The following is a 25,317-nucleotide window of genomic DNA, read 5'->3' on the forward strand; positions in this document are numbered from 1 at the left end:
GCCCACTGATGTTTAGGATTATTACTTTTAAGGGGCAGTGGCTTCTGGGGACAGTTTGCTAATTGAGACAGTTTTTCATTAAATTGTTTCATAATATTGTTTCACTCATGCTGCATTGCTGGGTTAGGACTTTTGGAAGTGGTGTCTTCAGTTTTGACAGTTCAACATAAACATATACAGGCCGATAGACAGACAGACATATATGCTAGAGAGTCAAAAATATGCATACAAAGAAAGACACACACATGAAGTGGTCACAGATGGACACATTTAAACAAAAAAGTAGGTATAAATGGGCACATATTGCTAGGGAAGCAATAACGAAACTATAATCGGCCACAGCGCTCCTGAGTTAAGGATGGGGAAATTAGCCAGGATTCCTGCTCATCACCACTATCCAGTAACCTATGCTGGAAATTATGTATGTGTGGACGTTGAGTGAGGACAGGTGTGGGCATGTCTATGATGTCCCACACAATTAAACAGCTACTCGATGTTCATTGTCCATGCTCACACATGAAGAATGTATACCTTCACCATGAAACTATACCCAGCACAAGTGAGTGTTTTCAGGAGGAGTGTTGGGTTTGGGGTGGGGGTGTGGGGTGGGAGGAGGTGGGGGAAATACTGTGTTAATCGTCAAATGTGATGAAGGCATGGAGGATATTTAAGAAAATCCAAGAGATACAGTGTAGTCTTCATAATGTATTATATTTGTATTGTACCTAAAAACATTGGCTCAGATTTTGTGGTAGGAATAAGGGTGAGGCTATTCTGCAGTAAATCGGATAGTGACTTGCGGCATCCACACTTGTGCAGTTAAACACAGAAATCAGAAAGTTGCGAGTTGCCCTGCACCTCCACAAGCTTCGTTACGCCGAGCCGAGAGATTTGGTATTACAAATAGGAAAGGCAGTTGCAGTACTTACCCACTAGTTACCCACTAAACATGCCAGATAAAGTTAGGGCTTATCCATTCATGTAAGTTAATTTTTAATGGCATGATAAATGTTTATTACTGCCAAACAACCTCTCTGGCCCTGAAAATTTAATTTCACAAACATGGAATCTCATTCCTTCAGATTTTAATTATTGTTGAAGATTTTTAAAAATTAAACTTTTTTTTTCTTTGTGTCTCTTATCTCTCTTAGGGCCCTATTTTCACCACAATTGTGCGCCATTTTTTGGCGTCCAAACATTTTTTGGTGTGAAAAACGTTTGGATGCTGGCGGCGACCATGTGCGCCAGTTTAAAAACTTTTGTCGCAGTCACGAGTCAAAGCGGGATTGGGCGCCGTTTTTCTGGACTTAATCGATTTTGGCCGTCCATGATTTTTTTCAAGGCATTCACTGCCCAAAAGCTCCGCAAAAAAAACCATACAGAATCGGCACGGGGCACAAGAGGACAGGAGCAAGGCAATAAGAATACACAATAAAATACCTTTTTTTTTAACAGGGAGCTCTTTTTGGAGCAAGGGAAGATGATTTCCGGGCTGAAAGGACTGCTCCCTACAGGCTGGACCTGCTGTAATCCCAGGCTGAATGCCCACCCCCCACACAGTCCCGCTCCCCCCCACGAGTTGCAGTTCAGGAGCGGAAGGGCCATTCGGCCAGGGATTCCAGCAGGTCCAGCGGGGGGGGGAAGCGGTGGCAGCAGAATCAGCTGGGGGGGTGCAGTGGCCACGGGTCCAGTGGGGGGCGGGGGGGCTAAGGGGAAGAGGTCCTTTCTGGCCCTTTCGACAGCGGTGGGGTATCAACTTTTCGGGGGGAACGGGCTTCAGCATCTCTGGTTGCCCCGGCAACTTCAACTTTTCGCACATGCCCAGAGAGTTTTTAACGCAGACTTGAAGCTCTGCCCCCCAGACTAACTTCAGTAAGCACTGCACCAAATTCAAATATTTCTTTGGCGAAAGTCCTGATTTTTTTTTCCTGCTGCAAACGTATACAAAAAAATCGTACGTTAACCTGCACGGGCGCCAAAAATCCAGCAAGTGGAAAATAGGGGCCTTAATCTCATCCTTCTTTCCCTCTCTTTATTTTGCTTTTTGTACATGATTTTACGTTAAATTCAATATTCTAACTTTCACTTCCTGGTTTAAACTCTGCAGGCCTCAGTAAGAATTCTTCAATCTGATTGAGGATACGTACTATTGCTTGCCCTGTTCACACAGGTCCCAGATCTCCTGTAGGGGGTACCGCACTTTTTCAGATGCCTAATGACCATAAGTTGCTGTGCAAAAGCTCATGAAAAGTCTGTGAGCAGTTGTAAGCGTAATGAACAGCAAGCGTCATTTGTTCACCGCAGACCGCAAAATCTGGGCCATTAATTATGGAAATAATTATATTCTAATTATTTTGTTAGATGAGTTTAATGTTGTAGCTGATGCTTTTAATATGTATATTATATTAAATATTACAGTTAGTAGTTGACAGTGGTAGGGACTGTGATAATTATTCATGTTCCCAATTTAATAATAAAGGTGAATCCTCTATTTTTGGAATCATTTGTACAAATCAGTATGTCAGAATATAGGATGGTCCTGTCTCCCTGGAATTGCCAGAATAGACTTCAGTTAATAATTCTACATTTATGCACTTTCCTGTGGATAACCCTGTTTTTCTTACCCTGTATAGTTCTGGCAAGAATGACTTTCAAAACCTGACCTCTGTGTTGCTGAAGTCTTTGAAAATAAATGAACCCTGTATTGGTCAAGCCTCCAATCTGTAAGTAAACTGTGTGCCTTTCATTTTTTTTCATTAATGTTATGCTCATTAAGGGATATTAGTGCTGGGGAATGGAACACCTTTTATTTGGGACACCCAGACATAGAGTAGGTAATTTTAACCCCCCAAAACAGGTGGGTTTGGGTCAGGTGGGATGTTAACATTTTAAAAAGCTCAAACCCAAACCTAACCCACCTCGGCCCCATGCACTTCCAGTTTTAACAGAGGCAGAATGAGGGACGGGCAACCAACCAGCTCCCAGGAGGTGGATTGCTCATTTAAATATTTTAATGAGGGTGCAGGCCTCAGATTTGATCTCTCTTCCAGCTTTAATGCTGGCCGGCTGGGTTTTCTAGGCCTTGGGAAACGTGACAGCTATAGGGAGGTGAGGACTGATATGTGCCTTTTCAGCACTGCTTGTGGACCTGGAGTAGCAGGAGTACTTTTCCCCGGCCCCAAAGCTAAACTGCTTCCCTCCCCTCAATCGGATCCCACCCCCGAGATCAAACCCTAGTTCCTCGCGATCAGCAACCCACAATTACTGCTCCCTAGCTACCTACGTGCACCTGGGCTTAGGCCTCTTCTGGAGCATTTCCTGCCCAGGGAGCTGTTGTGTATCTGTAAAGCATGCACTCCCATGTTCCCCCACCAGGGAGTGCATCCCCTGAAGTCCCAAGGGATCCCAGCATCCCTTGGGAACACTGTATATAAGCCGGCCCCTAAGGCCTGTTCCTCACTCTGGAGTGTCTTAATAAAATCTGAGGTCACTGTTACTTTAACCTCCCTGTTTGCAGTCTCATCTGTGTTAGGAACACAATAGGAACCAAGCTTGACAATCAGGTTGTCTTCAATCAGGGAACCTGCTGAAAAAAACACACATGCTGTGGAATTAAAACCGCGATCACGAGATCTCTGGGCAACTTTATTCGAGTTCAGTGGCAAACGTCTTCGCTTTGCCACTGACTGCAAATTATGGGCCAATGTACAATAAATAAATATGCAAACAAATCACAAATCTTACTTACATGGTATATATTCTTTATTATTTTTACTGATTGTTTCTTCTTAGGAATAATGCATCATGCTGGTGGAATGGACCTTCAGAACCACAGAATTTTGTGGGTCAGTGTAATTGTAATAATGGCTATCAGGTAGGAAAATTCAACTAATTTTCAATACTCACTAATATAGAACTGAGAATATTAATGAATAAATCAAGCTGTATTCATGCCAGTTATTAATGAGGCCCCTCTTGCTTAGAGCTGCCACTTTCCCCATGAGCTGTAATATTTGTTGCATTGTTAAACTGTAGAGATATTTTTAATATTTCAGACTTGAAATTACATCAATTCTGGAAATGAGAGTACATAATGAAAATCCATAGTAGAAAAAAGAAGCAAAGCAAATTCAACAGATTAAATAAACAGAATGAGAAAAGAATGAAGGAAATTAGTGACCGGCTTATACACTGGCAGACATTTAGAATAAATAGGAAGAGTCAGCGAAAAATATACACAGAGTCAAATGAATAATCAGCTTTAAAAAAAAAAGATTTGCATTTATATGACTTGCATTCATGACCTCAGGACGTCCCAAAGCGCTTTACAGCTAATGAAATACGCAAAACAGAATTGGAGATGTATAGAAGAGACAGATAAAAAGATAGACTTGTAGAAAGATAGAAGCAGCAATAGTGAGTAGGACTCAGACGGACAGACAGAGGCCATGATATTGGATGGAGATTGCTCCTCCAGTCTTAACACGATGGGGCAGAACCCCTGGCTGGTTGCTAGTGAGGCAGCAGACCCCACCAGAGGTGCCTGCTCCAATCATCTGGCAGATGTTGGGGATGAGGATCAGTCATTTAGATGGAACATCATGCTGGATAAACTTACCTGTGCATGCTTGCATCACATGAAGAACTGTGCCTGGGGCACAAATTCGTAAATTCTACTGATATATAAATGAAGCACAATATAAATCAGCACAATTCTAACTCTTGGCTCAATGTAGGTTTAAATTTGTAGCTTACAGAAGGACTGTTTAATGTTAACATTGTTTGAGTGTGAGTTATGATGGGACCAGCTTCTCATTATAATTGTGCCAAAAATATAATTTATTTGAGTAGTTAAAGATCAAATTTAAGTTCTAGCTTTCTGATGTTTTCTGGCTCAATACATTTTTAAAAAGGAAGTATGATTGTTTTATTCCAGTTTTGTTAGCGGCATTATTACTCCATGTTTATATCCCAGCTTGTGATGGCCATTGTTTCCATAAGAAAGGGCTCACATGTAAAGCAGCCTTCCCTGAGCTAGGATGTGCACTTGCAGCAAGGATTGTTACTGGCAGCATTGTAATTCTGCAAGAACTCGTTTTCAGCAAGAATGAGTCAGAGAATTGTAAAATTAACATAGTTAATTGTAGTCAGCTATTTTATGGTCCTCTAAATTTACAGTGCTTACTTTCTCATTAGCATTTCATAGGATTATATCCAGTAAATTCTTACTTAACCATGTCCCTAAATATGTCGATTAGATTTGGTCTATTTGCCTTGAAGGAAACAAGCCAGTGTTAGTGCAACTGTATTTATTCAGTCAATGTATTCACTGAGGCATATGAAAGCATGGGCCTTACGTTTAACATCCGTAAGACAAAGGTCCTCCACCAGCCTGTCATCGCCGCACAGCACTGCCCTCCAATCATCAAGATCCACGGCGCAGCCCTGGACAATGTGGACCATTTCCCATATCTCGGAAGCCTCTTATCAACAAAGGCAGACATTGACGCGGAGATTCAGCATTGCTTCCAGTGCACCAGTGCAACCTTCGGCCGTCTGAGGAAAAGAGTGCTTGAAGACCAGGCCCTCAAATCTACTACCAAACTCATGGTCTACAGGGCTGCAGTAATACCCGCCCTCCTGTATGGATCTGAGGCCTGGACGATGTATAGAAGGCACCTCAAGTCGCTGGAGATATATCACCAACGATGTCTCCGCAAGATCCTGCAAATCTCCTGGGAGGACAGGCGCACCAACATCAGTGTCCTCGACCAGGCTAACATCCCTAATATTGAAGCACTGACCACACTCGATCAGCTTCGCTGGGCAGGCCACATAGACCGCATGCCAGATACGAGACTCTCTAAGCAAATGCTTTATGCGGAGCTCCTTCATGGTAAACGAGCCAAAGGAGGACAGTGGAAACGTTATAAGGACACCCTCAAAGCCTCCCTGGTAAAGTGCAACATCACCACTGACACCTGGGAGACCCTGGCCGCAGACCGCCCGAGGTGGAGAAAGTCCCTCCGCTCTTCAAGTCTCAACGCAAAGAACATGAAGAGGCCAAGCGCAGGCAGTGGAAGGAGTGCGCGGCAAACCTGTCCCACCGACCCCTTCCCTCGACGAATGTCTGTCCCACCTGTAACAGGGTCTGTGGCTCTCGTATCGGACTGTTCAGCCATCAAAGAACTCACTTTAGGAGTGGAAGCAAGTCCTCCTCGATTCCGAGGGTCTGCCTGTGATGATGATGATGATTTATACTGATAACGTATAACGAAAGTTCAAATCTAGACAAGGTATAAAAGAACATTTACAAAATGGTTCCTTAAAGTTATTTATCAACTGTCTAAAATATCAGCTCCAGTGGGAGCTAATAATGTTTAAATTAAGGTAAGTGATCCTCCCAGGATCGATTACTTTATTACTATTAGGACCTGGGGCTTTTCATGGGGCCTCAGCAAGACTCGTGTCAACTCTCAGCTGTCATAAGTTCCATTGAGGCCATTTATGGATGGAATGAGTGGAATTCCCAAATAGCCTTTGAACTTCCTCTTCATGCAGGGGAGCACAGGTGGAAGATTATCCCATGATCCCTCCTCCCCACCCCCACCACTGGAAAATGGCAGAACCAAAAACTTGTGGTGGAATCCAGGCGCAACTTGATTCCGTCCCTTATTCCTGCCTCTGATCCAGAATTTTGAAAGCTTTCCCCCTTGGCTCATTCAGAATTTTGGGGCCTCAGTGTTGAAATCAAGACTCATTGCATTCATCGTCTACACCATTTCTTGGGTGCCAGGACCTCAAAACTGCAGAATTTATTATCTTCCGCAGACTTCTACGTCCTACAATCTATAGGCTTTTGAAACCCAAGAGTGGTTTCAGCTAAATTATTTCTTGACTTATCTTGCTGTCTATTTCCTCAACCTTCATGGTATTTTGCACTATGACCCACCATGTAGGTATCTCAGTAAAAGATATGTAACTGTTTGATTTTATTTGTCTTACAGCAATGTCCTGCACCAAATACCACATTGCCCTATTTCAGAAATAACGAGGAAAACTTCCTGTACAATCTCACAGGATACAATCTGGAAGACTATTTAATATCAACAACAAATACCTTTGGACAGAAAAGGTAAAGTACATTTGGCTCAAACAACCTTATGAACAAGAAGTAAAAGACTATAGTTCCATATAAACACACACATTTTCCATTCATTGCTTTGTACTTGTATCAGCTTTTTTACTTAAATTAACAACAAGTGGAAACTAAATCCTAACATTGGATACGACACTACCCATTGTTGACATAAGTTTCTTTTACTGTTATAATTTAGATTTAAATCCATCCCAGATTAGAAACAGCTATAATCCAGGACATAAGTAAATGACAAAGTTCTGTCTAAACACTATCAGCTTAAGTCAGAATGCGTTTCTCCCTCATGGATTTTGGGCCCCTGGATGCTGACTCACCCTGTCTGCTGAGCTGATGAGTCGAGAAGAATAAAGGTAGAAAGGAACACACAGGGGTGTAGGATAACCTTGTTTGAAGCTGGGATTGAGATTTACATTGGAAAAGAGGTGGTAACCTGCATCATCCTTTACCCGAGACCACATGGTGCTGTCACCAACTCTAAAGGCAGAAAAATGGTTAATTTTCCATTATAGTCAAGCCCATCCCTAACAACACAAATCTTAAAGGTGCTAAGCTGTGCTACTAACTTAAATGTGGAACAACCCAATGGCCTGGAAATTCCGGCCTCCCCGGGTCCGTACAGAATATATACGGACCCGAGAAGGCATCGCAAAAGCTGGTTTTCAATGCACAATGCACATGCGCTGAAAACCGGCTTTTCCGATCTGTCAAGCTCCAGCTTGACAGATCCTCCGTATCGCGTGAGCGAGGACATTTGTACGGGCAAAATTGCAGGATTTACCCATATCTTGCCTGGCAAATGTCCTCAAAACTCTTGCGCCTGATAAAAGCAGGCACATAGCCTACTTTTACAGGTGTAAGAGTTTTAAAATATACAAAAACAAAATTAAATTAAATTAAAAAAACACATTTGATTGCTTAAAACCCTGCCCACTACAGTAAGTTTATTTTAAACCATAATTCAAAAAACTTTTTAAAAATCCGAATTTTTTTTCTAAGACTTTAATTTCAATTAATTTTAATTATGTGAGGTGTGTTTTTTATTTTTTATTATGGTGTTTACTGTGTTTGTTTTTTTTTCTCATTAATACCAATGAGAACTCGTAGATCCGGAGTTCTCATTGGTATTAATGAGAATGCTGTGGAATACTGTACCTGATTGGCTGTGCAGTCACACGTGATTGCATTTTCTGCGTCCAAACTTCGAGGATGGGAGCGTGCTTCGCAGCACGGGAAGAGAAGGCCTTCCCACCGGGATCACAGGCTCCTCCCGGACCACCTGGTACTTTCGTAAAAGTTCTCCGGTCAGAGACATTTGTCCAAAAGGAGCCTCCGACCGGAATTTCAGGGTCAATATATAGTAATTGCTTGTTATATCATTAACAGATTAGGAGGATGGTCAATTGGAGAAGAGTTGCCTGATGATCTCAAGGAGAACAATTTCACTCGATTGGGAATTAACTCTTTAATAAAGGTAGGAACAGTCATACATCAACAATAAGCTTTTATTACAAGGTTATTATTTTTTATTCATTCACGGAATATGAACGTCGTTGGCAAGGCCAGCATTTATTGCCCATCGCTAATCGGGCTGCCTCATACCACTGAGAGACTGGCTAAGCCATTTCAGAGGGCAGTTAAGAGTCAACCACATTGGTGTGAGTCTGGAGTCACATATAGGCCAAACTGGGTAAGGATGGCAGATTTCCTTCCCTAAGGGGACATTAGTGAGCCAGATGGGTTTTTATGACAATCCGATTGTAGTTTTTTAATTAAATTAATTGATTTTAAATTCCCCAGCTGCCATGGTGGGATTTGAACTTGTGTCTCTGGATCATTAGTCCAGGTCTCTGCATTACTGGTCCAATAACATAACCACTATGCTACCATACCCTTAATTATTAAGAGCATGTTTGTATATTGTTGGAGGAACAGTACAATGGGATTTGGAGCACTTTTTAGAAGAAAATGGGGCAGGGAGGCCAAGCACTGAATTCACACCCCAAAAAAGTTATCCTCCTTTTCTCTTCGCCCTTGGTGGGAGCAAGCTGGTTGCCTGCCCTGCACATACAGGGCTTGGGATTCCAGGTGATTTTCCTCCATTTCCCCCTCTGCACCACTATTGGAAGTAAGGAAAGGAAAGAATGATAGGAAAAACAAAAAGAAAGAGAATTGAAGACTTGCATTTTTATAGTGTCTTTCACAGCCTCAGACAGTTGTTCTAATGTAGGAAATGTGGCAGTGTGTGCACAGCAATGAGAGAATGATTAGTTATTTGGTATTGGTTGAGGGATAAATATTAGCCAGGACACCGGGGAGAATGCCTCTGCTCTTCTTTGAATAGTGCCATGGGATCTTTTACACTCACTTGAGAAGGCAGACAGGGTCTCGGTTTAATATTACATCTGAAAGACAGCAACGCCAATAGTACAGCACTCCCTCAGTACTGAACTGTAGTGTTAGCCTAGATTTTGTGCTCAGTGTCTGGGAGTGGGACTTGAACACACGACCTTCTGACTCAGAGGTTAGAGTCCTATCACTGAACCACAGCTGACCCAAGGAAGGAAGTAGTATGGGGACTGCAGCAACGGAAGGCAGTTCAATAGAGTTTTATGTCTGAAAGAAAGGAGTAATCCCTTCCTCTCCAACCTCTCAAATGATCTATTCTTTTGTACTGGGCTCATTCAGAGCCAATTAAAATTCCAATCACCGTACATTTGCCCACTTTTAATTTGAGCCTGTCCATTTCAAAAATTGAAAACCTGGTTGGAGCACTATAAAATTTCCCCCTCTAGTAGTGGTGGGCTGCCTGTGCAGACTGGGAGCCTGTCCTGCATATGTAATTGAACCTAAGCCAGGAAAATATGTTGGGGCCACTCTGGGTCCGGACAGTCACATGGAAGCTCTCTCCTGATCCATTTCTGGCAGTAATTCTGCTTTTAAGGAAAGTGCCCTCTTTAGTGTTTGTTTGCAGGTTCAATTTGGCCAGAATAAAATATTACTGGGGCGTAATATGCGGCCCCTACGGGTGCATACAAAGTGCACACACACCCGTGGGGTCCCCGCAAGTTCCAGGTTTAGACATGTGATGGGCATTCGTGCAAACCCAGAACTTGTGATCGGTCAAGAATACTCTTGACAGATCATATGAATCCAAAAGAAATGGGTCTCCACAGGCAGAGAGTTAGGCTATTTGCACAACTTCTGATCAGTGAATGCCCTTGAAATTCTTGCACCTGTAAGAGTTTTTAAAAAAATAGAAAAATTAATTATCACTCATTTATACACTTAAAAACTCTGTCCAATAAGGTTACATTTATTTTTAGCCCTATTAAAACATATAGGGGGTGAAATTCAGGAGCGCCCTGTTTGGGGGCAGTAACATATGCGAGGCGGGACTGTGATGCAATGTCGGGCGCTCCAAATCCTGTCGGGGCCGGCATGGAGGCACTACCCAGGCGAAGGTCGGAGTGCTACAAGGTCTCTCCGCGTAGCGCTGACGAGTTCCAAGGGCTCTCCCCTTCCATTAAAGGGGGAGGGCACGTTGCGAGCTCTACAGGGCTTTTAGGGGTCCACACTAGGCCACTAGGAATGGGGGGTACCGTGGCCACAAGCCGGCACCGAAACAGAGTGCCAGGCTGCATGGTCGCGGCATGGACCCTGTGAGAAGTAACACGTAGGCCGGACCGATAAGTCGGAGGGCAGCACAAGATGGCACAGCACACCTCCTCTTTACATTTTGCCCTGCAATTGCTCCTAGCCTCTGCCCGTATCTCGATTTCAAGAAACAATGCCAAAAATTGTTATCTTAAATTAAATGAACTCTCTTAGGTATTTTGAAAATTGAAAATTGGTTTCTGTTTCAATCCTTTCTGGCTCCTTTGGGTTTCCTGCCTTGCTGTTTCGTCTTCTCTCGTGGGACTTTGGAGGTATCCAGCTTGATGTTGAATCTGTCTAACACTAGGCACTCAAACCTAACTACAATTACTATTTCATGCTTCACTGATCAGAACCCTTTATTCCCATATCCAGATGCAATTTTCGTGAACGTTAGTACCCAAGGGAAAGCTCATCTGTTACCTGCTATCACCTTATCGATTTTTAGATCTAATAGAATTATTTCAGCAATGCAATTAAATTGCTGATACAGTTTTGTGCATTTTATAATTTAACCCCAGCTCTTTTTACTTAACAACATCTATGTATTTATATAGTGCTTTTAACAAAGACAAATATCCTAGGGCTCGTCACAGAGGAACAAACGAATGAACATTGACTTTAATTCCCCGCTCCACTCCCACACCGATACCTCTGTCCTCGGCCTCCTACACTGTTCCAATGAAGCTCAACGCAAGCTCGAGGAACATCACCTCATCTTTCGTTTATGCACTTTACAGCCTTCTGGACTCAACATCGAGTTCAACAATTTCAGACCAGAATCTCTGCCCATATTTTGCTCCCTGTCCTTTTTTTAAACCCCCCGTTCCGATCTTATGTTTTTTTTTCTCTGTTTCCCATGGCAGCTGGTAATTATTCTGCCATTCACACCCTATCTAGACTAATCTTTTTCTAACTTCTACCATTACCATCTCAAGTCGGCTCATCATCCCTTTTGTCTCTCCAATCTCTCCTGTCTTCCACCCTATTACAGACCTTCCCTTTTGATCTTTTCTCCCCTCCACCTTTCAGTGCTCCTTAAGAACCTGGCCACACCAACATATTCAAGCTTCTGGTGGGTATGACAGAAAGATTCACTCGATCTGAATTTCTGTGAGAAAGTTAGATCCTAAGAAGGCTTGTCCACCAGTTCCCTGGAGATGGGCACATTCTTTGAAAGGCCACTGATCGACATAAATGCAGACCAAATAACTATTAGTCCACAATTTCCTATCAATGTTCCTTTCAATGCAGTGTCATCATCATAGGCAGTCCCTCAAAATCGAGGTAGATTTGCTTCCACTCTAAAAGTGAGTTCTCAGGTGGCTGTACAGTCCGATGCGGGAATTACAGTCTCCTTCACAGGTGGAGCAGACAGTGGTTGGAGGAAAGATTGGGTGGAGAGCCTGGTTTGCCGCCCACTCCTTCCGCTGCCTGCGCTTGATTTCTGCATGCCCCCAGCGACGAGACTCGAGGTGCTCAGTGCCCTCCCGGATGCTCTTCCTCCATTTTGGCAGTCTTGGGTCAGGGATTCCCAGGTGTCGGTGGGGATGTTGCACTTTATCAAGGAGGCTTTGAGGTTGTCCTTGAAACATTTCCTCTGCCCACCTGGGGCTCGCTTGCCGTGCAGAAGTTTCGAGTAGACCGCTTGCTTTGGGAGTCTCACGTCGGGCATGCGGACGATGTGGCCCGCCCAACAGAGCTGGTCGAGCGTGGTTAGTGCTTCGCTGCTGGGGATGTTGGCCTGAGCGAGAACACTGACGTTGGTGCGTCTATCCTCCCACTGGATTTGCAGGATCTTGCGGAGGCAGCGTTGGTGGTGGTACTTCAGCACTTTCGCATGAAAGCATGGGCCTGTAAGGGGTTCTCGGGGAATGTTGTTGTGCCTTGGGTGTCTCTCTCTGGGTTTCTGCCCTCACAGCTTATGCCTGGCCTGTGAGGTACCCTGAGTGCTGCAAGAGCACCCCTGGAGAGACTGTGTCCACAGCTTATGAAGGGGATTTTTGAGACTCGTGCGTCCCCATAGCTTATGCCTAGCCTGTGAGGCACCTGAGAGTGTCAAACACTCCTGACCCCTTCTTCCCTAGCCTGTGACACACAGTTGAGCGTTTTCGAGACACTCCGAGCTTCCCTTACACTGTTCTAACATAAGACTCACGATCAGGAGATGTAATACAATAGAACTGAGACAAAGTGATTCCAAGAGGAACTTAGGCTTCCAATTTATTTGACAAGGTGTATCTCAACAAACAGCAATACACCAACAAAACAATCCCCCTAAATCCCACTAAACGGACACAACGAAAATGTTTACACAAGTTTAGCAGTACAATGCCCAACCTCCCACCTTTCCTGGCCTAATTGAGTTGGGAGTTCCAGGGACCAGAGGTTATACTCACTACTGTGCCTTTCTGCAGTCTGGTGGTTTGTTTCTTCTATCTTCGGTGTCGTCGGACACTGGTTTTCCTTCAGTGTCGAGAGGCTTGCTGGTTGTGGTTGTTGGACCACGAGAGCAGGGAACCACACACAATGCGTCAGAAACCCCTTTTTATAGCCAGATTATCCAGTCCACCTCTCCTGCTGAAATCGATCCTTCCCATTGGTGGGCTTTGTGATTTTGAAAAATGCAGCAGTTTTAGATTATTGCAGGTTTTCTTCCACTGATGTTAACCTACTCAAAGTTTGAGTAGGTGTTGATTGGGTTGGCCTCCTGTAGCCATTGTGTAGGCCCTTGGGTTATTTTGGGTTCCCTAGTTTTCTGAAGATCTGCATAATTTCCTTCCATAGTGTAAACATGGGGAAGACAATAGCCCGATAATGGCGATGAGTCAGTCCCACAGTTTTCGAGCAAGTGCTCTCCCAATGGCTTGAAAGCCCCATGCTTCTGGCTGACTCTGTCCCACCATTGGCCCTCCGGTGTCCTCCCCCCGTCCAATCACTGCTCTGCCAAGGTCAAACCGTATCGGTTTCAATTTCACATTGTAGCACAGACAGATCCCACAGCCCTTTTCCTTCTGGGTAAAATGAGGGGGTTTTCGTACTCCCCTACATAATCCTCCATCTGACGCAGTCAGACATCACTCTAGTGTGTCAAAGTTCAAGGTGGTGAGCAAACCCTAGGTCTCCTAAATTGCCCAACTTTCCCCAGTTTAACTCTAAACTGATCCCGCCGATATATATCGTAATTCCTTTTAACACGGTACAAAACACAGAATCCAACAGGTTACAATATACAACAGCAATATACATATATGTACTTAAGGTTACAGCAGTAATTGTACATTGAGTCTCATTTAAGTCTAAACCGTAAAACAAAGAAACCTGCCCTGCAAACTCCCCAGGGGCCATGTATGAAAACGCAGTCATCCCTGGGAATAACAAAACCGCCTAAGTGTCGCGGTCAAGCTTTGTTTACACGCCTTGAGTGTTTAGCAATGGCTCTCCTATCTGTGTAGTAGCCTGAGGAACTGCTTTCTTTTTCTTTTTCTCCTGACCTTACAGTTTGTAACTAGCAGATAAGCTACAATCAGGAGTTGGCCGATTACTAAGGCATGCGATCCCATCCGGATCCATGCAGGTATGTCTGCCCTTTTTCCCAAATACCACCATGCTGGGGGTTTAATCTGGGCAATCTCCCCTGCTAGCGCAACAGAGCGCCCTCCCTGTTGTCTTTTGTCTTCTCGGTCTGGGGCGGGGAGCTAAGTAAACAGGGGATCACGGCGCCCTGGTCTGTGGCACACTGTTACTCCTCCTTACTGTCGGTGCAGAGTCCCACGTTATGGGCTGCAATGCTATCTCCTCCACCTCTTGGGCTAGCCCCAGCTGATCCACCATGGGAGGTTCAGCTTCCCCTTGGACCTTGCTAATGGTAGAGCCTTTCTCCCTACTTCTGTTAGTGGGCTGGAACCTCTACCCAGTGGTGGGATAGTCTTACAGGAGCAGTGAACCATCCCCGGCTGTAGAGCTTCGGGGCCCGCTGCCTCCTCCGGAGCCTCCAAATCCACCAGGGCCTGTTCTTCCCCCAGTGCCTGATTCCCTTCCCTTGCTCGTCCCCTCTGTTTTTTTACCTCTTTTGGGGTCAAACAATTTCTACTGATTAATGTGATACCACTTCACCCGGCGAGGCAATCGAACCGCATAGACCATAGGGCTAGCCTTGTCGACTATGCTGTATGGTCCCATATACAGTGGTTCAAATACCCCGACCCGGGCGAAGCTTCTCACCATCACCTGGTCACCCACCTCCCAATCATGGTGACTAAGGGGTTCCAGCAGCAGCCGACTGGCACGGTGCTGTTTACCCATGTTGTTGGCCGCCTGCCAGTGAATCTGTTGAAGCTGTTCAAACAGATTCCTGACGAAGCGGTCCCGGTTCACCTCTCGAAGCTGCCCTTCGGTGAGAACCAGCGCCAACACATGCACTGGGGTTCTCATGATCCGGCCAGTCATCAGCTCATGGGGTGAGTACCCTGTGCTCTTTGACTGACTGGCCCGGATTCCCATGAGGACCAACGGTAAGACCTCCACCCACTTGTTCGGTGGGTCTCCCGTCTCCTTGCGCAGCCTTTCCTTTAGGGTCCGGTTCAGGCGTTCTACAGGGCCTGAGGACTGAGAATTGTCGGCGACATGCCATTTGGCTCTTATCCCCAGCACCTTTAGGGTGGCCTGCATCACCTGGCCGGTGAAATGGCTTCCCCGGTCGGACTCCACGATTTGAGGTAGACCCCACCGAGAGAACACCTCCCTCACCAGGATTTTTGCAGTCCCCACCGCGGTAGCTGTTCGGCAAGGGAAGGCTTCCACCCACTTGGAAAACACATCCACCAGGACGAGGCAGTATTTATAACCTCCCTGGGCGGCCGGTAGGGGTCCGATGTAGTCGATCTGGATCGACTGCCATGGTCCCTCTACCCGCCTGACGTGTCCCATAGGCACCTTCCTTTTCTGAGGGTCTGGGTTGTTTGCAGCGCAAACCAGACAGCCCGCACAGAAGTTGCGGATGTCCTCCCGGATGCCTGGCCACCACTCTGCCTTTTCTACCTGTTGCCGGGTAGATTCCGGCCCAGGATGTCCCGCACCTGGACCCTCATGGGCCAGCTGAAGGAATTCCCTCTGGTGTTGTGGCGGCACTACCCATTTGTCCCCTTTAAACAACATGCCTTCCCGCACAGCAATATCTGCAGCACTGTATGGTCCCTCCGCCTTTTCCCCCTTTTTGATAGCAGCCAAGGCAGCCTTCAGGATCGGATCCTGCATCTGGACTACTTTAAGGTCCAGGGTCGCAGCCGCCCCTACACTCCCTTGTGTCCCTGGCTTGCTTCTTGCTGCTGCTATCCTGCCTGCCTCGTATGGGTCCCATGGGCGACCTGTACGAGCCCCTTCCCTTGCCAGCAGGTCTGCCTGCTGGTTACCTTCCCCTCGTGGCTCAGTTTTGGAGTGGACCTTTACCTTAAGGATATATACATTCCCAGTTTCTCCCACTGCAGCCACGATCTTTTCTAGCAGGGGTTTGGTCACAAGGGGCTTCCCATCCGCAGAGGTGTACCAAATCGGCAGATACTCTGTACACGAATTACAAGTGATCATGCTGTCCGAGCAAATCGTGTATGGGGTAGGGAATTCCTCGGGGTGTGTGACCACATACATCACTGCTGAGAGTTCCGCCTACTGGGCCCTCAGGGTGCATGGGAGTTTAAGAGCCAAGGCAATCCCTGCCTTGGGATCCCAAACTCCGCAGCCCGTGAGTCTTGTACCCACGGACACTGAACTGGAGCCATCAACGTAGATCTCGCGGCCTGTGGGGTGTATCCCTGCCCGAAATCCAAAGTTGATGTCCCATACCCCCTCCACAGAGCATCTATGCGGCTGCCCTGGATAGATTAAATTTGCTGCGAGCCTGGGCTCGCAGAGGCCCTTGACCTTTAAAGTCATTTGGGAGAGGAGGAGGGTCCAGCGAGTGATTCTCGCACTGCTCACTGTCCCATCCTTAATCCTCCCGTCCAACAGCATCTGCGTCGGGGTATGATGGGTGAGGAGTGTAATGGGGGATATTCCGGTCTGAGAAGATCTGAGCTCTCTTTACTGCCCTGTGGGTGGCAAGCAAGTGCCTCTCACAATTGGAGTATCCCTTCTCTGCCACCGTGAGGACCCTGGAGGAGTACACCACTGGTCTCAGCTGACCGTTTCGCCCCTGGAGCAACACTGCACTTAAGCTGTCGCCACTGGCTGCCACCTCCAGGAAGAATTCCTCCCCCCCATCAATTGCCCCGAGGGCTGGTGCTACCTGCAGGTCTATCTTAAGATGGACAAATGCTGCCTCACAGCCCTCGTCCCATTCCCACTCGACCCCCTTATGTAGGAGTCTGAGCAGAGGGGCGGCAGTGGCTGCATAGTCCTTGATGAAGTCCCTACAGTAGCCAGTGATTCCCAGCAAAGACCTTACCCCCGACACATCCCTCAGGACAGGGAATTCCTGCACTGCCTTTCTTCTAGCCTCATCAATGGCCCTTTCTCCTGCCCTTATCGTCAGGCCCAGGAATTTTACCTCTCCTAGACCTATCTGGACTTTCTTGGGGTTAACTTTAAAACCCCCTTCCTTCAGTAAGACCAGCAGTTCGGCCAGCAGTGGACCATGTTCCTCACTGCTGTCTGTGAATAACAACAGGTCGTCCACATACTGGACCAGCTGGTGTGGTTGGCTGAAGCTTTTTAAGCAGTTCACCATGCATTGGTGAAAGATGCTGGGACTATTATGAAAGCCCTGTGGGAGGCAGCTCCATGTATACTGCTGTTCCCGGAAGGTGAAGGCAAACTTGTACTGGTCTTCCCTCCGTACAGGGATAGACCAGAACCCGTTGGATATGTCCAACACTGTGAACGTGGTTGCGGATGCAGGGATTTCCCCTATCAGATCCGCAACCGCCGCTACTGTGGGAGCACAAGCTGGGATGTTTTTATTGAGCACCCTATAATCCACCGTGGCCCTCCAAGAATTGTCCGGTTTCCTAACCGGCCAAAGCGGGGAGCTGAAATGGGTGGCTATGGGTCTCAAAACACCCTGCTCGACAAGCGAGCTTAAAGCTGTCTCCAAGTCTGCTTCTGCCTCTCGGCGAAAGCCATACTGCTTTTGCGGGCGGGACATGGGATCCCCATCTATTCTAACCTCCACTACTGTGACTCTCCCACAATCGTGTTTATGGGTGGCAAATGCTGCAAGATTTGCTTGCACATAGGCCCGGTACTCGGCCGGGGTGTTACCGACCAGAACCTCCAGGTCGTAACCCCCTTTTGGCTTCATTGTACACAGAGTCCCTTTTCCCTGTTTCTTATCAATAACCATGACTTCTCCCTCTGCTCCCGTGCCCACTGTGCCCCATAGACAGTGATTCCTCAAGCCTACAAGGATCTGGCGAGCGATGATGAAATCAGCCCCCAAGATCCCTTTTCCCAACTGCTCCCAGTTTATCAGGACGCACTTCCATTGTGTTTGGAGTGCTCCTAAACGAACTGCGAGTGGGACTGAGAAAAACCCAGCCTTCTCATTTCCTGTGAACCCAACTAGTTGATACGGCACCCAGTTTGATAGAGGTGAGGTGGACTATCGTGCTGGAAGCACCAGTGTCCAAAAGGTAAGTACCCGATACATCCTCAACCTCCATCTTGACCCAGAGTCGTCCCCAGGGGTTGTATTCCAGTGGGCGCAGGTATGCAGGCTGGGTCTGGGCTAGGCCTCTGTACTGGTGGTGGTGCTTCCCTGCCTGTTGCCGTGGCTACCTTCCCAGTCCCCTCCAGCGCTGTCCTCACTGCAGCTACTATCTGGTCAAGGGATGGTGAGGAGCTCCCTCCACTTCCCCCACTCTGGGCGGCTCCTGAAGGACTTCTCCCCCCATATCTCTTTACTGGGCTCCTGCAATCCCTTTTAAAATGCCCAGCTTTCCCGCACCCGTAGCACACTCCCTCCTTATCAATTGAGCGGCCACCTTCCTGGTGCCATTCCCTTTTTGGGAATCGAGTTGGGTTTTACTTCATTTACCCGACCTTTGGAGGTTTTCTCCTCCTCCCCTCCTCCATTCCGTTGGACCAGTGCCAGTTGCCTGACCACTGCTTCCTCGGTGAGGTTGGGGTCCCAGGAATCGAACCACAGTTCTGCCCTGGCTTTGAGCCGGGGCAAGCAGTTTGCCACCAGCATCCTCAGCCAGCGGCCAGTCTATACCGCGGAAAGATTCACCCAGTCGAGGAGCTCCCCACAGGCTGCGTGGTATGCCACCCACAGTCTGTCTGCAAACGCCTGTGGGGTTTCCCCTGCGAGCTGCCTTGTCCTTTCGACCCGTTCGAAAGGACTGCCGTCATCGAAGCCCATAGCCTCAAGGACGGCCCTCTGGACCTCAGTAAATGTGCGCTGCCCCGTCCGGCATTCTGCCAGTAGGGCCTGGTAAAATTTGCTGTCCAGAGAGAAGAGCAGAGCTTGGCTGTCTCTTCCTCGTCGCACCCATTAATTTCCCCTGCCTGCATCACCTCCATGAATTGGATAGACAGGTCCCCGCTGCGAGTGAGTTTGGCCAAATGGGCCACCATGGTCCTGAGTGATTGAACTCCATGGGGAATAATAAAGTCACTCTCCAGCGCTCCCTGACCTTGGCCACCTCCCTGTGGAGGACCGTACTTGCGCTGCCTGACCGGGCACATCCGCCCTGGTTCAGGATCTTTCTGCGCTGGTCCCTCTACCTCCGGCTGTCCCACCATACCCGGTGCAGCAGACAGTGCCTGGTCACCTGATCCAGCCCTTAACTGACCCTCGGCAGGAGCCTCACATCCCTGCTGCCGAGCGGGACACATTGGTCCTGCCCCCAGCCTTGGGTATGCTACTACCTGCATGCCCCGCTCCTCCTGGTACCCCACAGGACAAACCACCAGTGCCTCAGGAGGTGGTCGGGTGTCTCTTGCCTTTGGATTCTCCTCTATCCCCCAATACTCTCCTTTGTCCCCTGTGGACCCTCCAGGTCCTATCAGGGCGACCATCCCCTTTGCCTGGGATAGAGCGTGGGTGAGAGTTTTAATCCTCTCCTGGCAGGGACCATGATCTGCAAACTCACTGCTACTGGCCACTTTATAGGCTGACTGTACGTCTTTTAACTTATTCTCTAGTTCCCAAATTTTCTGGGTGTACCGAGAGTTCTGTTCCCGGAGGGACCCCTCACTACCCTTGGCCTCAGTGACCTGACACTGAAGATAGTCCCGGCTATTTCGGAAGGCCTCCTCCAACTGCCGATCCCTTGCTGCTCCTCTGCTAATTCGGCCAGCAGGTTGTCCCCAACCGCAGCCCGGATAGCAGAGAGCTCCTCTGATTTCTGAAGACTCTGTTCCAAGTCCTTCACCCGCTGGTCGAGCTTTCAGACTTGGCGGGTGAAACAGATAAGCCAGATGGCCTTTTCCACCCTGCGGTTGTGGTCCTTCCCTGCTGTCCACTGGGCAGCAGCATCCACTGGGCGCTCTGCCCAAGTGAGGGCTTGCACCCAAGGTTTGGTGAGGTTCACCTTGCCAAAAATGTATGAGGAAATTTTCTCCTCCATTTTAGTTTCCTCTCTTATCACCTCATCTGTTATATTAACATCTCCTGTTTGCTTATGTCCTGCCACAGTCACCATGTTCTGTAAGGGGTTCTCGGGGAGTGTTGTTGTGCCTTGGGTGTCTCTCTCTGGGCTTCTGCCCTCACAGCTTATGCCTGGCCTGTGAGATACCCTGAGTGCTGCAACAGCACCCCTGGAGAGACTGTGTCCACAGCTTATAAAGGGGGTTTTGAGACTCGTGCGTCCCCATAGCTTATGCCTAGCCTGTGAGGCACCTGTGAGTGTCAAACACTCCTAACCCCTTCTTCCCTAGCCTGTGACACACAGTTGAGCGTTTTCGAGGCGCTCCTAGCTTCCCTTACACTGTTCTGACATAAGACTCAGAATCAGGAGATGTAATACAATAGAACTGAGACAAGGTGATTCCAAGAGGAACTTAGGCTTCCAATTTATTTGACAAGGTGTATCTCAACAAACAGCAATACACCAACAAAACAATCCCCCTAAATCCCACTAAATGGACACAACGAAAATGTTTACACAAGTTTAGCAGTACAATACCCAACCTCCCACCTTTCCTGGCCTAACTGAGTTGGGAGTTCCGGGGACCAGAGGTTATACTCACTACTGTGCCTTCTGCAGTCTGGTGGTTTGTTTCTTCTATCTTCGGTGTCTTCGGACACTGGTTTTCCTTCAGTGTCGAGAGGCTTGCTGGTTGTTGGATCACGAGAGCAGGGAACCACACACAATGCGTCAGAAACCCCTTTTTATAGCCAGATTATCCAGTCCGCCTCTCCTGCTGAAATCGATCCTTCCCATTGGTGGGCTTCGTGATTTTGAAAGATGCAGCAGTTTTAGATTATTGCAGGTTTTTTTCCACTGATGTTAACCTACTCAAGGTTTGAGTGGGTGTTGATTGGGTTGGCCTCCTGTAGCCATTGTGTAGGCCCTTGGGTTATTTTGGGTTCCCTAGTTTTCTGAAGGTCTGCGTAATTTCCTTCCATCGTGTAAACATGGGGAAGACAATAGCCCGATAATGGCGATGAGTCAGTCCCACAGTTTTCGAGCAAGTGCTCTCCCATTGGCTTGAAAGCCCCATGCTTCTGGCTGACTCTGTCCCACCATTGGCCCTCCGGTGTCCTCCCCCGTCCAATCACTGCTTTGCCAAGGTCAAACCGTCTCAGTTTCAATTTCACATTGTAGCACAGACAGATCCCACAGCCCTTTTCCTTCTGGGTAAAATGAGGGGGTTTTCGTCCTCCCCTACAGGCCTTACATTAAACATACGTAAGACAAAGGTCCTCCACCAACTTGATCCTGCCACACAGCACTGCCCCCCGGTCATCAATATCCACGGCGTGGCCTTGGACAACATGGACCATTTTCCATACCTCGGGAGCCTACGATCAGCAAGGGCAGACATCAGTGACGAGGTTCAAAACAACCTTCAGTGTGCCAGCGCAGCCTTCGGTCACCTGAGAGAGTGTTTGAAGACCAGGACCTCAAATCTGGCAATGCAGTGCATGGCTGATATGAGTAAGCTGATACTGTTTCAGAGACCTTTGCCATAGGGATGATCTCTGCAAGCCTTCCTGGAGTTGTTACATCTCTAAGGAATGCTGCAATGAGAAGAACCCATCCTTAATGGTGCTGCTCATGCTGGTAGCGGACACCTGAAATCGGGGTGTCAGATGCAGCACATTCTGAGAGACATTAAAAGACGTTAAAAGAATTCACGCACAGGCAACTTCCACCGCTTAAAATGAGTTCATCTGTCACTTGAGTACTCATTTTTAGTGTGGAAGCAAGTCATCCTCGACCCTGAGGGACTGTCTATGATGATGATTCTGAGAGACAATCCAGAATGCCTGTAAATGGGTGCAATGCTCCATTTGAAAGTAGGACCAGTGAGATCTATGTCCTGTAGCTCCTCAGCCAGGACCAGAAATTGTTAGATCCTTCAATGAAAGACATCATCTTCTTCATCAACTCTCCTTCCTCTCAACCACTTGTTGCTTGTATCTCACACCACTTTCTGATCACTATTCTGATGACCCTGCTTGCTTATCCTGCGTTAGTGTTGGAAGTAATGGAATTAATCATGGGATGGGTGGTGTGATTGGGCAGGCTGCAGATTAGCACCACCTCCTCTATTGCATCAGGCACATCTGACTGGGAATGGGTTGCATGATGACAGAGTATGAGATATTGGTATGTGACAATAGAACAGTGATCACCACTGAATCATCAGGTGTGGCATACAATGACAATAGGTTTGCTGAGGAGAAACTATGCCTTTTAAGACCTCAGAAGGAAGAAAGGCATCAACTAGCCACAATCATGTAGCTGCCACATTGTTGTTCAACTTCTCCATCTTCAAAGCCTTCTGCTAGTGGCTTATGCAAAATGGTCAGTGCCTCCTCCTCATAGGTGATCAAATCTTGAAAATTAACCAAGTCTGCTCCTGTGGACCATCTATCCCTGAATTTAGGCATCATTTTTTCCTGCAACATAACTGCAGACAAGGATAAAAGTCTGTCTCTTTGTGCTTATGAAGGAATTCATAGGATTACATAGGATATACAGCACAGAAACAAGCCATTCGGTCCAATCAGTCCATGCCAGCATTTATGCTCCACTCGAGCCTCCTTTCGGCTTTCCTCATCTAAATCTATCAGCATAACCTTCTATTCCCTTCTCCCTCATATTCCTGTGTAGCCTCCCCTTAAATGCATCTGTACTATTCGCTTCAACCACTCCCTGTGATAGAGAGTTCCACATTCTCACCACTCTCTGGGTAAAGAAGTTTCTTCTGAATTCCCTATTGGATTTCTTGGTGACTGTCTTATATTGATGGCCTCTAGTTATGCTCTTCCCCACAAGTGGAAACAGTCTTTCTTGTCTACTCTATCAAAACCTTTTATAATTTTAAAGGCCCCTATTAGGACACTTCTCAGCCATTTTTCATGAGAAAAGAGACCCAACCTGTTCATCCTTTTCTGATATGTATACCTTTGTATTTCTGGCATCGTCCTTGTAAATCATCTGTGAACTCTCTCCAGTGCCTCTATATTCTTTTTATAATATGGCAACCAGAAATGTACACAGTACTGTGGCCTAGCCATGGTTCGATACAGGTTTAACATAACTTCCCTACTTTTCAATTCTATTCCTCTTGAAATAAACCCTAGTGGGTTGGTTTGCTTTTCTTACGGCCTTGTTAACTTGTGTCACAACTTTTAGTGACTTGTGTATTTGTACTTCGAGATCCCTTTGTTCCTCTACCCCACCTAGACTCACATCCTCCAAATAATAAGTGATCTCCCTATTCTTCCGAACAAAAGGGAATCCTTCACATTTATCTGTGTTGAACTTCAATTGGCAATTATATGCCCATTCTGCAAGTTTATTAATGTCATCTGTAATTTGTTGTAGTCCTCCTCAGTATTGACTATCCCCCCCCCCCCCCAATTTGCTGTCAATTGCAAATTTAGAAATTGTGTTTTTGATTCCAAGGTCCAAATCATTAATATAAATTGTGAACAATAGTGGTCCCAGCACTGACCCTTGTGGAACACCACTACCTACTTTCTGCCAATGTGAATAGCTACCTTTTATTCCTACTCTGCTTTCTGTCTTGAAGCCAGCTAGCTATCCATTCTGCAACTTGTCCCCTGACTCTGCATTCTCTGACCTTGTTCATCAGTCTATTATGGGGTATCTTATCGAAAGTCTTTTTAACATCTATATAAATTACATATACTGCATTACCATTGTCTACTCTCTCTGTTACCTCTTCAAAACAATCAATGAGGTTGGTCAAGCAAAACTTTCCCTTTTGAAATCCATGCTGATTATTCAATACTACATTTTTAGTTTCTAGATGTTCTTCTATTTTCTCCTTTAGTAGGGATTTCATTATTTTCCTACCACCGATGATAAGCTGACTGGTCTATAATTCCTTAGACATGTTCTATCACCTTTCTTAAATATAGGTATTACGTTCGATATCCGTCATTCCTCTGTCACTACATCTTTTTCTATTAAATATGTGTGGTAATGCTTCTGTTATCTCTTCCCTAAATTCTTTTAAAATGCATGGATGCAATCCATCTGGACCAGTGGTTTTTCTTCTTTGAATTTGATTAGTTTATTTAATATAGCCCCTCTTTTTGTTTTAAATGCATTCATCTTATTACTAATCTCATCAACCAATGTCATGTCCACCTGAACTATCCCCCTGGTAAGTACTGAAGCAAAATAATTCTTTAATATTTCTGCCATCTCTCTATCGTTACCTGTGGTATTATCCCGTCTATCCCTTAATGGCCCTATTCCCATCCCAACCTTCCTTTTTTTATTGATGTGCCTGTAAAATATTTTACTATTTTGTTTTATGTTCCTTGATAATTTAATTTCAAAGTTCTTCTTTGCATTCCTAATAGTTTTTTAAACTTCTCTCCTAATCGCTTTGAATTCTCCCTTATCATGCACTCCCCTGCTGTCTATGTATTTAATGTATGCCTCTTTCCTTACCTTCAATTGTTCGCTTACGGCTTTATTCATCCATTGAGTCGCATTAGTGTTTAGTTTGTTCTTTCCTTTTAGCGGAATATATTGTTCCTGCACTCTGCTAAACACTATTTTAAATGTTTCCCATTGCTGGTCCACGAATTTTTTGCCAACATTGTTGCTCGTTTATTTTCCCACGTTCTATTCTGATTGATTAATGAAACTATTACAGCGGTGAGGAGGGATGGTATGTTGGAGGGATCATCAAATGAGGCCATATGGGTCGAATTGAAAAATAAAAAAGGGGCGATCACACTGCTGGGCGTGTATTACAGCCCCCATAAACAGTGGGAGGGAGATAGAGGAGCAAATATGTAGGCAATTTGCTGTGAAGTCCAAAACCATAGGGTAGTAATAGTAGGGGAT

At 46.4% G+C, this 25,317-nt stretch overlaps 1 protein-coding gene across 1 annotated transcript in view; it reads left to right on the forward strand.

Annotated features, from left to right (window-relative positions):
* Positions 1–25,317, forward strand: part of LOC139264540 (ATP-binding cassette sub-family A member 13-like) — a 417,853-nt gene that overhangs the window by 335,588 nt on the left and 56,948 nt on the right. The window contains exons 43-46 of the mRNA XM_070881155.1: positions 2,634–2,723; positions 3,793–3,874; positions 7,008–7,135; positions 8,543–8,630. Of these exons, the coding sequence (XP_070737256.1) occupies positions 2,634–2,723; positions 3,793–3,874; positions 7,008–7,135; positions 8,543–8,630 (388 nt within the window). The remainder of the gene's footprint in view (positions 1–2,633; positions 2,724–3,792; positions 3,875–7,007; positions 7,136–8,542; positions 8,631–25,317) is intronic.

The sequence above is a fragment of the Pristiophorus japonicus genome, chromosome 5 (genome assembly GCF_044704955.1).
Source record: "Pristiophorus japonicus isolate sPriJap1 chromosome 5, sPriJap1.hap1, whole genome shotgun sequence".
In the NCBI taxonomy this organism is placed as follows: Eukaryota; Metazoa; Chordata; class Chondrichthyes; family Pristiophoridae; genus Pristiophorus; species Pristiophorus japonicus.